Source organism: Hippoglossus stenolepis, chromosome 20 (assembly GCF_022539355.2).
Source record: "Hippoglossus stenolepis isolate QCI-W04-F060 chromosome 20, HSTE1.2, whole genome shotgun sequence".
In the NCBI taxonomy this organism is placed as follows: Eukaryota; Metazoa; Chordata; class Actinopteri; order Pleuronectiformes; family Pleuronectidae; genus Hippoglossus; species Hippoglossus stenolepis.
Window position 1 is genome coordinate 7,021,477 of NC_061502.1, and position 12,884 is coordinate 7,034,360.

Sequence of the window (12,884 nt, forward strand, 5' to 3'; positions counted from 1 at the left end):
CAAGGTACATGCCATTTTTATTGAAGAGTTGGTCAATAAACTGTCACAGCAGTAGCAACGCCTCTTGCGGGGTTCTGTACAGTGTTGGATTGGGTAAGATCGGACAGGGTACACTTGCAGTAATTGCTTACGAGGGATATAAAATATACTTAAAAAAGCAACATTGTTCAGAACATTTCACGGGACAAACCTCAACCAAAGTGGCAATGCAGAGACTGGTATATAATGCCCAGTTAAAATAGAGCAAAAGTATCTAACACATGTATGCCCCCTGTCCTTGAAACTGTAAGGCAGTATATTTCGATTGCAACGTAGTACTTAGGCTTTTCATCAGGTGACTGATTTTCTCTTGGTTGAACAAAATTTACAACTTCAATGACATTAAATGAAAATATAGCATCTCGAAACAACAAACCAAAATGTGGTTTGTGTTCATTTTCTTGCATCGTTATTTATTGTGACAGGATGGAAACAAAGCAGCAGTAAACGTTTAAATATTGTAACAGTAGAAGATTGTAGAAACAATAGGAGGCAGCACCCTGTGGAAACAGGTCGTGGCGAATGCAAACTCGTCGACCTTCAGCCTTCGTATTTCACTCCAGCTTGAGCAGCTCCACATCGAATATAAGCGTGGCGTTGGGGGGGATGACTCCGGGGTGGCCTGTCGTTCCGTAAGCCATATCTGGTGTGCAAGTGATTTTAGCCCTCTGCCCCAGGCTCATCTGCAGGACAGGCGGAACAAATGAAAACATAACTGACTATTCTCTTTATTCTCATGTGCCGTTTTAAAGACCCTACACGTACACACAGGTCTTCATCACAGAAAACATTCTAACCTGCCACAGGAGGAAACACGCAACATTAACACGAGCTCCTATTTATTTATTTATTGCAAAATATATTACAGGTTAACAAACCAAACTGGTGACTTCCATGTTTTAGACCAATCACAACTCATTTTTGTTTACTTTACAATTTAGCTGACAAAAGCAAAAATATGGCAGAGAATTTTAGATACATAATTTCATACTTTTGAGGAAACTTATTCAAACTAAAGCAACTTCGGTCCACACAATCGTTTTGGCTTCGTATCAGTTTTAATCCCTGTCCATACGAACACGCTTGTAAAGGCATATCACGTGACCGCTTGCGCACACTGGCCATGCGTGTCCCAGTGTAAACGAGAAGGCACGCGCGTGCTGGTGTACACAGATTACTGGAATAACAGCTTGTCTCCTACACATGTAAACAGTTGCATCTTTGTAAAATACAGAATTTAACTGCATAACAGCTGTAAGCAAACACAGCAGGGTGCACGGGCAATGCTAGTTTATAATTAGCGATGTTGCGTTCTACACTGGTACCCGAGGCTAATGCCGGGTGTTTTGTTCCGGAAGGGGGTCATGTGACAGGAGCCTGACGAATCAGCGAAGGACGCAGCCTTGTCTGAGAGCAGCTGTGTTTACTTTGTGCACCCCCCCCACAGCAATGTGTTAAAAGTATGGGACTTGAACACACCCCCATAGAAAACTACTTAAGAATCATCTGATCTTTTTTACTGCATTATCAAGTAATAATACGACTTTCACACGTATACGAACTAGGACCAAATGGGTGGTATCGTCTCTTCAAACATCACAGACATACATGAAAAAGGGAACTTAACAGCTGTAACTGCAGTTATAAACAAATAAAAGCTACTCCATATTATGTAGCAAAGCAAAGCTCCTCAGCGTTCCCCTCTCACCTGTGCTACTCCTTCCTCCCAGCCCTTAATGACCTCCAGGCGTCCAATCTTGAACTTAAAGGGCTTGTTCCGGTCTCGAGAGGAGTCAAACTTCTTTCCGTTCTGCAGCATACCTGCAAGAGAGAAGGGAGGAAAACTAAATTCAGAGAGTTGAGACGCATTCGGTAAATTAACTGCACATTTTTGGTTATGTGCTGCAAAATCAAAACTAACATCACACTAATTTCAATGGTTGTTTTGCTGCATATCGCCTGCTCTTATGTAATGTTACTAATTGTCCACATGCAGTACAGTGTGATACTTTATCAATTCAAACCCCTTCCTTTAGTTAATTATGTTTTGGAACAACACATTTTAAGATTAAAAGAATAAAAATGTGGCGCTGGCTCCAGCCTGAGGAATTATTTTGGCCGGGGTTTCTTATCAGGATCTTGGGTCTGTTTCAATTACCCAAATGTACAAAGGGAATGTGAATCAGGAGGCAATGGCCTGGTTCAGTGGATTATTTTTAAAGTTAACTAGGCCACTGCTCGCCTGTATCTAGACCACAGGGAGAAAAGGGTAACAAAGGCAGAGCAGCGCAGGACTGTGCTCCTTCAGAACGCTGACCAGCCACTCAGGCGTGATAACAACACTGGGGCCATTAGACGCTACTAAAGGCACGGAAACACTGGCCCCACTTCATTAGTGGTTTTAACATGCCCTCCTCAACTTCCCCCTCTGCCACTTTCCCTTGAGGGAATCCCCATGGCCATCTGAGGCGATGCCCTGAGAACGTTCTCTCAACAGCCAAGACACTACTTCACAATGACTACTACTCCCTAAGTAGCCCTTTTCCACAGGTCAAAAAAACCCGAACACTCGATAACATCTGGCTTTTTTCTGCAGTGGGAATGGATTATATCAGCATTCACTTCCGGGTTAAGTGACTCAGCAGAAAACACAGGTTTTTAATCGGCTCCGGCTCTGATTGGCAGTGATTGAAACTAGGCACCCGGGTGAACGCGCTTATTTAGCAAGACAGCGAAGAGAGGCAAAATCCTCCACTGATAGATAGAAAACGAGTCAATCGCCTTTATAAGCAGGTTTACTTGCTTTTAAACACTGCGTATATTCATCAAGTTTGGTGTAACAGAGGTTATTCTGAGTATTTTATCTGCAGTGGTCAAGCGAGATACAGTGCTCGTGAAGGAGGGACATGTTAAATGAATAACAAAGTTTCCTTCCTCAAAAAGCTCCACTGATGAATTGTTTCCACTCAAACAAAGTTAATATGGACGACATCTCAGATCACATCATTTTACACCTATATGGTCAGAAGTAATAAAACATATGGGTCATTGACGTGACGCCTATATTTTCTGTCCGACTGCATTTTCTTCTGTTAAAAAAAGGTTTAAATACATAAAGAAATATCATATATATATATGTAGTACCTGTCCCGTATATGTACACACTTTAAATTTCCAAAAACCATTAGTTATTTAAATGTTTCTGTTTTTTAAAGTGTCAAAATATCATGTGGTGCAACCGTCCGGCCATGACTGCTGTTGTGAAAACTTCTTTGAAATTACTCAAAATCTATTCAAATTTATTTTCTGCCATATTTGGCATGATTTCCAAAGTCTTTTGTAATCCTGTACAAAATTGCAAAGCATTTGCATTTATATTTCCATCATAGTATACAAACAAACTTTGTCCGATGATGTCCATTTTATGAAATATCATGTGGCGCGACCATCAAGAAAGGACCAATTTGGGACTTTGATGTTGAAATCCATTCAAAGACAGGAAGTTGCATCATAAACCATTTTGCCAAGGACCCATGGAAGCAGCAACAGGTTTGTAACTCTCTCTCAAATTTGGAAAAAAATAACCTTTTTCACAGCTGGTATGTAGTTGCCACATTTGGATATCATGTGGTATGACCTCAAAAAAACTATGAATTCTAAGTTATTTCTAAAAAATATATATTTTGATTATAAATGTCATAGTGACCTTTTGTGCTGACCTAGTTTGTTTTCTTTAGGTGGCCAATTCTGTGGCTGTAAATTTTGACTGAACTAGAAAAATATCATGTGGTGCGACCAAATGTGGTGCGACCATTGCAGAGTGTTCTACATGATAGATATATGTCCTAGATTGGGAGTTTTGGGGCTTTTATAAATTCAATTAATGATTTATATACATAAAGTACTCAGTTATTATGAATTTATTAGTAATTCACCAATAAGGTGAATGATGTTTTTTAAACCCTAGTTCAGCCAAATATTTCACAACATCTACTGTCAGTTTGGAGGTCGCCCTGGTTATCCCCTGTTGATTTAATGTTCTCTGCAGTAATTTAACAAGTGTGAATACTTGGCATTTAAAGTTGCGTGTTAACTGAAGTTTAGTCATAGTGTCTGGCTCATCTAGTCACATGAATGTTGGTATACTGTACTCCTTCTCCACTTTCACCCCTCCTCTAAACTTAGTAGGTCTATCACTTCCAAGAATTGCAGTAGGCCAGATATCAGTGGGTTGGGCCTGCATTGACCACAGAGTCATCAAGTACACAGCACCAAGGCAAAGGCCACCTGCTACAGAGCATTCGAGCTGCCCAGACTCAAAAAAACCTCCAGCATCAACTGCAGAAAAGCAGGTTCACTTTCTGGCTGCAGTGCCTGCAAGCTGCAGAGACACTCTGATTGGCAATGATCACGAGTGGGAAGTCAGTGAGGAATCATATGCTTGGCATTGCACTAATGAGCCCCACTGGCTGGGTTGGGGTGTCTGCTGAGAGGCTGCTGACGTAGGAGAGATTGCACACCTACGCACTTTACGTGCTTTTGGTCAATACTTCACACTGTTACATAGACCAGAGCAGTATCAACTCCCAGTGGTCCAAAGGGGGCCACCATAGACCAGGAGAGGGTTGGACACCAACAGAGGCTGTGGTACACATTGGCAACTGGTCAAAACCAGTTTGAGGGAAAAAATTGAAACAATAGCAAGAAAAGTTTTGTTCTAAAGACACACACACACACACACACACACACACACACACACACACACACACATATATATCTACTATAAACTGCCTTAACTTTTTGCCACGCAACAAAAGCTAAATGTTTCACAGCTGGCTCTCAGTCTTTATCTTACAGGAAAGAAAAGATATCCAAAACTGCTTGTAAAAACCCCACTTGTATCACTGCTGCGTTATCACAAAGCAGGACCCTTCCCTTCCTGAGGCCCAGACTCTCTCCCTCCTCATGAGAGGCTTTCTCTCAGTAGTGCTCAGGCCACATTTTGCAGCAAAAGCTGTAGTGCGCAGGGGTGGGGTTATTTTTACTCAGCATACTGTATCCTGTCTCACCCCCTGTCTAGGACGCCTGCCAGCACAACAACCCCCACCCCCCACCGCTTGGCCTTAGTGTGGATGAAATGAGATGCGTGTAAAGCTATCTGTCTACGACAAAGTTGTAGTCTTGCCACCGCGTTTCACAGCTACGAGCATACACGTCTCAATGGGAGGAATAAAATCTTGCTTGTGTATTGTATTTACAGCAAAGACAATAAATAGCAAAATTGTTGCTGGTGCATGCATGAAAATGTTCCTTGGGCAAGTCAATTCTGAACCAGGTATGAGGTGTCTGGTTCTTCAGTGGACCAGCAGGGCTTGCTCAATTATTATTCATGTGCTCAAGAGTCACTGTCACAGTTTGCCTTATATTCCTGTCCTATCTTTTCTGCAGGAAGATATCCTGACTACTAAAACCTGTGTACAGACAACTCAGTACAAGGTGTTCCCTACTTGAATAAGTAGAATAAAATTAGGTCTACATTAAATTCATATCCATTCTGATGCTATGCACTCTGAAAAAAACAGGACAACCGAATGCCATAATTCCCAGAGCGCTAAAGCTGATTCAGGATATTTCTTGTCCTCATTTAGAAGCTGCATGTCAACAACTTTCTTTTTAAATTCACAACTTCGGGACTGCTTCCCATGGCATTCAGGAGCAACACTGTCCCTTGCATTTGAAGTGTGGCATCTCCTGACATACAACCTGGTGTTTCAGTCCGTCTATTTCTGTGCGTCACACTCCCAAGAGCCATCAGGGCTCGACCTCAGCACGTTTCACGGTGATGTCTGGAGCTCAAACATGGTAAGGAATGACGTCCACATTTAGGCATGACATCATATCAAGTAACGCCTGTTGCTCCTAAAGCTGCAGACTGGACTGTTTATCGGCACAGCCTAGTATCAGACTTTATCAATCAGGAAAACCCACAAGGTGCAGTGGTTTTCTACGTATTGACTGATATCAAGTCTGCTTTGAAAAAAATGTTTCCTTCAGTGACAGCCGGACACAGAGAAATTAGCTTGTGGTTGCAGGATTCCTGACCCAGCCTGGTTCACAAGCTCTTCAACCCCGACTCTTCTTCAAATCTGTCATCTGCCCCCAAATCAAGCTATTCACTATTAGCTTTTCAACCTTTTTGCCAGTCATATATAATGACTGGCAAAATAATCTGGTGAAAAATAATCCAAGAGTAAAATAGATAGATGTTTCACACCATTGTTATAACTAAATAACTAATAAAAACCAAACCTTTCGGGAAAAATAAGCACTTGGACATACAGTGTGATGAGAACTTCCTAAAATGAACGGGTATTTTGATATTGGTTTGGTCAATGTCCCATTCAATAACACGGAGGAGGCAATGGATATTGATACAATCAGCTTTTTTCACTACCGGGTCAAATTCAATTTTATAGGCTCCGATCGGCAATGATACTTTGGTGTTAGATGTTTTATACTGCAACCAGTTATCGATCGAGACACTTTGGCTTCACTTTTGTGGAGCCATCATCTCGTCCGTCGTTACATACAGTCTTTGGAAAGACAGAGAGGCTTTATGAATCATTTCATCCTACCACTCTCATGGCAACATGGCTCCAACCTGCCTTTTGGCAAGTGATCGCTCTACTAATTTGGGCGACCTTAACTCTCATCAGAGTCAGAGGCGGGTCACGCACATATCTGTGTCTGTCTGCATATTTAAAATCCCAAAGGTGAAATTGTGGATCAAAAAGGGCACAGCAGTTAGGAGGTGTGTGTAAGAGTGTTTCTGTGATAGTCAGGTTCTCTAACATTAAATGCTGCAATCACAGTGGTCGTAAATCCCAGTTAGTACTGGGAGGTCACCCTCTCCATAGCCTTATGGTTTATCTTTGCAATCTGTAAAAATAATATCAGTGCAGGGTGCAGTGGAGGGTGCAGTGTGTGCAGACAGATGAATGACTTGAATAGGCTTATATGCTAAATCAACTGCTAACCTCCATTACCAGCACTATCCCTTTATTAGATCTTGAACTAATCTTGTCTTTGCGCTTCTAAATAAAACAAATGTGGGTTAGTCTCTGTGTGTACTACAGCGCACTGATCTGACAAGGTAATAATCCTCAGTAGTTTACCTCTGATACAAATTCCTGGGTGCCTGATCCACATTAGCTCCGTTCAAGGAGAATAACCCAAATAACTAGGGCTACGTTGTAGCACTGAACGGGCCCGAGCACACGCAACTCGGGACCTGTTGCGGTTGGTTGAGAGAGCGATCGCGACCGGGCACACGGCTCCGCGTTGGTGAGAAATACATGTAAATCGAATGATAGTTATAAAACAAAGCTTACTTCCTGTTGCCAGTAGGTGGCTTACACTTACATTACATACAGACATATAGATCTGTTCAAAAAATCAGTTGGATCAAAGAGTGCAACAGAACAAAAGATCAAGACTGCTCTACAAGTCCGACACCGAGACCACAACGAAAACTCTATCAGTCAACAGCTGAGAGAATCATAAGTCTACAAGACAACTGCTCCAACAGCAACACAGAGCCAAACTCAGAGTAAACAATGGAAGGCCTCCTGCAACAACTGGAAGTCTCAGAGTTAAAGAATGTGAAGCTGTCGCTGGAGAACAAAGCTCTTAAGGTGCTGATGAACAGCAAGAACAGCAAATGGAATAAGGACAAGACACGGATGCAGGCTGGGATTGCGTCATTGGAGAGTAAATTGAAGAATGCCAAGGTGGTACAGAGAGGACTAGAGTCCAAGCTGAGGGAAATGAACAAGAGGTTGATCGTGAAGGACAAAGATATACAGTTCCTAAACAATCCCCCCGAAGAGCCACAGGCTGTCATTCAGAGGATAACAGAGGAGTTACGTGAGTACAAGCAGAAGGTTGAGGATGTCGACAGGGAAAAAGATGAAGTAATTGCCACTTTCCAAAGTGAAAAGACCGCGCTGGTCGATAAGAAAGATGAGCTCACGGAAAAACTGACGGCCATGCAGACTCAGATCCATCAGCTTAAGTCTGACTGGGACCTTAAAGTCAACACTCTGGAGGATCAGCTCAGGAGTGAGCAGGTGGAGCAAGAGACCTGCCTTAAAAAAAATCAAGGAGCTGAAGAGTCTGGTTAAAGCCACGGAGAAGAAGTTGCTCAATTTGCAGGAAGACTCACAAATCAAATCTCAGAAGATGGATGAGGATATCAAGTTCCTAATTGTGAAGACTATTAAGCTTCAGGTAAGTGACCTGATCAGCTCAGTTTTATTTGAACAATAACTTGTTGGATTGTGAGTTTGTTTCAGATTTAGACTTTGAGAGTGAAAATAATGAAACACGTGTCATCTCTGTCTTTTCAGGAGCTGGCCCTCATGTCAGACAGCGACAAGGCCAGAAGAAGAAAGGATGAAAGAAAAGCTCAGAAGGAGGAAGAAAAGAGACTGAAGAAGGAGCTGAAAGAGAAGAAGGAGCAGGAGAAGAGAGAGAAAAAGCAAAGAGAGAAGGAGGCGAAGAAGGAGAAGAGAAAGACAACTTCTCACCTCCCTTCACCCTGTTAACCCCCTTCACCTCTCCCATCCTTCCACGCCCCTAATCCTGTCTCCCATCCCCTCATCCCAACTGCCCTCCTCCACTTCCCTACCCCCCCACACAAACTTGTATGTATCCTCACTTAAAAAATAAAAACAAAAAATATTAAAATTATTGAAAAACGATTCACACGTCAGCCTGATGTCCATTTTGTCATTTACGGTTCCATTAAGAGTTAAATGGACATCGAACGTCCGTCCCCAAAAAATAAAAATACGGACAGACAGACGGACGGGAAAAAAATAAAAATATTAAATCCGTCCATCTGTCCGTCCAAACAAAAAAATAATATGGACAGACAGACGGACGAAAAATAATAAACAAAATAAAATCCGTCCGTCTGTCCGTCCAAAAAAATAAATACGAATAATCCTTACAATTTCAATTGGGCCTCCCACCGTTCGGTGCTCGGGCCCTAAAAAAATGATTCAATGTGAATTCCATGATCATTTTCGTGTTTTGCATCATCACCACAGAAAAGCATTGAAGGGGGGAAAAGTTCATATACTCCTCACACACTCCACGTCCAGTTATCAAAGAGCTATAATGTCTTATAGAGTAACACTATTCTGACATAATGTTAATAGTGTGACCTGTTTACATGTAGTTACACGCTTAACAGAGAGAGTAGTATTACTTATTGTTAAGCAAATCCTCACCTTATATCCAAGGTCAGATTCTCACATGGTGTAGAGCAATACTCTGAAATGCCACGACATTTTTATTCCGTCTCCCAACTGCAAACTCATTTCCCCTACTGATGCAATAACATATTTGTTTCTCTTTTTGTGTTCGGTTGGAAAGGGTCCTTGCTTTGGCTTAACTCTGTATTCCGCGTGCCACCACTGCTAAAATACCAGGAGCTTATGAGTAAATCCTGTCGGTCAAAAAAAAAAGAAAAGAGGGAAATGGGGGAATTTGAACGAATGAGAGAATGTTTGAAAAGTAGAGTTCACTTTGAATGCCGACACAGGTCATTAACAGGCTGTGGCAAATTCTGAAGTTATTAGATCTTGTAGTTGGGAGACTGCAGAGATTCAGGGGTTTGCAGAAAACACCAGCAGATGATGTGATCATTACAACAGAGAACATGGAGTAAGTGCAGTGGGATGAGGTGCTGGTGGAGACTACAAATCATCTGCTTTTACTAATTCACTACTCAAAATACTGGTAGATACAGGACAATCTGTCCAAAGACAAAGCCTCAGTCTACAACATGAGCCCAGTGAGGAAATCAACAGAGCAGCTTCATGTACACGAGATGTATCATTTCCAATTATAGCATAATTTCTTACTGCAGTAGCTGATCTCTGCAAAGATCAGGCCAGAAGGCGAAATCTGATTATTTTTTCCACTGTCCCTAAAACCAAGTTCAACAACACAACATTTGTTATGTACCAGTCTAAATATAACCACATACTCGTTGGTCAAACAGAGCTGCAATTCGTATGTACTACTAACAAGTGAGTGAAGCCTAGAAATCAATAGAACCACAGATTAAGTCACTCATGTGGACCCATTCCAAGTAGCTCCATCAGGCACAAGTAAAAGCTGCATACCCAATAAAAAAATACTCAGACAATGCCAAGAAGCATGCAATAACTTTTACAGCCGTGTAATAACCCTTGTGATACGCAGACAGACTGATGACACGTGAACTGGGTTTTGTTTACTTTCTGTCTGACCTAGTTGTCTGGTCTGCCAACCCAGGGGCACAGAACAGCCCCAATTTATTTCCCCAAACGTCTCAGCGACTCACTGCCACGTCTCAAAATAGGCCAATCTGACAAGAGGGAGAGAGGAAAAGGAAGGCGCGTGTGTGTGTGTGTGTGTGTGTGTGTACATTATTACATAAACGCATGGCGCAAAAGACACAACGAGCCACCCAAATATGCTGTAATTAATGTTATCTGGGTGTGGCTGTGGTAACACCATGCATTTGACGGTGTGAGTGTCACACAGGTGTACACATGTCTGACAGGCTGTGTAAACCCTGAGAGTGAGCCGTGTTGTGCTCCAGACATGAAACAGACACGCGGACAAATTTCCTCCGTCAACAAAGGGGACAGGAAAACATGTGGTTTCACAGGCTGCAGAAAGCAAAGAGTCAGTTACCTATGTAATGAACAACACATGTCTGGCCCTTCTTTGGAAAGGTCCGTCCTGCAAAGAGAGAGAGAGAGAGAGAGAACAAGTGTCACAGTGTGTTGGTTCACCTCAGAGGCTGTCGGCTTAATCTTCTACAGAACAATGACAGGGGGTAAGTCTGGTGAGGTGTTCCCTGCAGGAATGCCATACCTTACTTCTGCCTGTTGTCTGTTGAAAACTTCGGCCTGGAGGTTTATTTCCCTCAGGGACCATCGCAAGCCTCTTATTGGCTATCAATGCATTTATAAAAGAGAGAAATAAACCTACAGGTCCACCAGTTCCCTGTCAAACAGTTACACTCTGAGCTGACTCTCAATTTAAAGAGAAAAACTTGCAGAATTAGCTTTAAGATCTCATTCATTTAAGAGTCAGTTAATATGGAGTGTTTTGAGAAAGACAGTATCCCGGCGTCAGAGATGCTGATGCACAGTGTACAAATGTGTCCTTCACAGACTTCTAATTATATCCCGAATTATACTACTAGTTTATATCCACCTCTTGAGTAAACTAACTTATCTCATACACAACTGAATTTTGTGTTTTTTTTTTATCAATTGTTCTTTAAATCTTACAAAATCTGAACGACATTCCCGGGGAAGTACCGAGCCCCGGACACCACACACCGACGCCACCCCCGCATTGAAGCGCACACAAGCGGATGAAAACAACTCACCATCACCGGGAGATATCGTCTCGACCTCCACTCCCATGGTTGCGCTTTCCTCGGGGATCAGCTCTAGCACATACAACCTAAAATTATAATTTAGCGGCGACAAGTCGGGCTGTACCGGTGGGAATCATGCACTCAGCGACCACCGCCGACCCGGAGCTGCAGCCGACCGCGACACAGCCAAGACGTTTCCCGGTGCGGAGCGAGAGGCGGCGGCGAGATCTTCTACTGCGGCGCGCACGTCGTCTCCGTCCCGCCTGCTCAAGCTCTGGCGCCACACAGCGGATGTAGTCCTTCAACTGTCAGCTTTGCGCTAATTTAATTAAAAGTCACTCGTCGGCGATATAACTTAAGACAGCTCATATTTTAACATTTTCAATCCTCTTAAAAAAATACATTTTTAAGCGCGTTTGTGTTTGCCACACGTGCGTAGGGACCCCATGCGGGTAACCGTGTAATAGCGTATTTAAACTACATATCCCATAATGCAAATGCGCCGCTTGGTTAGTTTTGCTTCCGGGTCGCATGGGAGAAACGTTGTGGACAGATTTGGGTAAAACGTGGATTAAAGCAAGTGAAACTCGCTTTAAATGATTCACACGGAGTCCACATGAGATGCGTCTCGTTTTTTAAGGTACGTTAATAATACTAAATACATGTCGGTGTTGAATTGTCCGCTCGTTTTTAGCTAGCTTGCTACTACACACACGAATAAGTGAATGAGTATAAACTTCAGACTGTTTAAACGAGTGTTTTTCCTCCTGTGTGAATGAGTTGAAACAGCCCTGCTCGTAATGGAGGCTGGAAGTTCACCTCGTTTAACTCCATGTACATTGGAAGTGTAAGTTTAGTTGTCATGTGTTAGTTAACACAGGGTCAACACAGTGCAGTGGAAAGGGTTGTGCAAGAAGGTCAGCTCAGCAATGTCATAGAGAATATAAAGAAGTTTAAATAAAGTGAATATCAATCAGGTGAACTAGTTAAATATAAAAACATCTGACACAATACAAAAATTATTACATATGTTAATCTCAAATCAATTTCTTTGTCTCATTGGCATTTCACATTGGATGTGGGAAATCCCATTTTGATTAAAGGGCGATCAGATCTCTCCAAAGTGATGATCCAACCAGATGACCAGACGAGTGAGTGCTGTGATGAGACACTCCCGCTCCACTCATATGTTGTTAATGCCCCGAGGTCCCAACAGGACCCGTGTGTGCTGTTAAGGTCATTCAGGCATAAGCAGCTATAAGTGTTCGTCACAACGGCCTCAGCTCAGGCAGAGGGGATTAAGGCATGTACTTGGAAGGAGACACGAGAGAGGGCTCGGCTCTTCTTAATCTGCATAGGTAGCAATAGCTACTCTTGTGCAGCACCCATTCAGATC

General features: G+C 42.6%; 3 protein-coding genes across 6 annotated transcripts in view; 2 read left to right on the forward strand and 1 right to left on the reverse strand.

Annotated features, from left to right (window-relative positions):
• Positions 1-11,690, reverse strand: fkbp1b (FKBP prolyl isomerase 1B). The gene is made up of 4 exons (XM_035144478.2): positions 11,498-11,690; positions 10,792-10,839; positions 1,748-1,860; positions 1-722 (listed from the first exon to the last, which is right to left on the reverse strand). Exons 1-4 carry the CDS (start codon positions 11,532-11,534, stop codon positions 594-596), a joined length of 327 nt encoding a protein of 108 aa, XP_035000369.1. The 5' UTR covers positions 11,535-11,690; the 3' UTR covers positions 1-593.
• LOC118099728 (glutamic acid-rich protein-like) lies at positions 7,544-8,872 on the forward strand. 2 transcript variants are annotated; one of them, XR_004694355.1, is made up of 2 exons: positions 7,544-8,328; positions 8,448-8,872. XR_004694355.1 is itself a non-coding variant. In XM_035144477.2 (2 exons), the coding sequence occupies exons 1-2, from the start codon at positions 8,281-8,283 to the stop codon at positions 8,643-8,645; spliced, it is 246 nt and encodes an 81-aa protein (XP_035000368.1). In that variant the 5' UTR covers positions 7,544-8,280; the 3' UTR covers positions 8,646-8,870. The 2 variants fall into 2 exon arrangements, 1 of the variants encoding a protein (XP_035000368.1); XM_035144477.2 differs by having other exon boundaries at positions 8,448-8,870.
• The window catches only part of LOC118099724 (WD repeat and coiled coil containing), a 6,508-nt gene continuing 4,448 nt past the window's right edge, over positions 10,825-12,884 (forward strand). Inside the window, exon 1 of one of the 3 annotated variants that reach the window (XM_035144472.2) lies at positions 10,825-10,936. In XM_035144472.2, the coding sequence (XP_035000363.1) occupies positions 10,927-10,936 (10 nt within the window). In that variant the 5' untranslated portion in view covers positions 10,825-10,926. Of the gene's footprint in view, positions 10,937-11,856; positions 12,129-12,655; positions 12,847-12,884 lie in introns of those variants that run through there. The other 2 variants (XM_035144473.2, XM_035144474.2) reach the window with 2 other exon arrangements.

Bases quoted from the DNA above. Each gene is read 5' to 3' on its own strand.
- LOC118099728 (XM_035144477.2), top strand. From the start codon at position 8,281: ATGGATGAGGATATCAAGTTCCTAATTGTGAAGACTATTAAGCTTCAG. The intron at 8,329-8,447 runs GTAAGTGACCTG...CTGTCTTTTCAG, and splicing joins TGAAGACTATTAAGCTTCAG to GAGCTGGCCCTCATGTCAGA.
- fkbp1b (XM_035144478.2), bottom strand. From the start codon at position 11,534: ATGGGAGTGGAGGTCGAGACGATATCTCCCGGTGATG. The intron at 1,861-10,791 runs GTAACTGACTCT...TCTCTCTTGCAG, and splicing joins ATGTGTTGTTCATTACATAG to GTATGCTGCAGAACGGAAAG. The intron at 723-1,747 runs GTGAGAGGGGAA...CCTGTCCTGCAG, and splicing joins GGGAGGAAGGAGTAGCACAG to ATGAGCCTGGGGCAGAGGGC.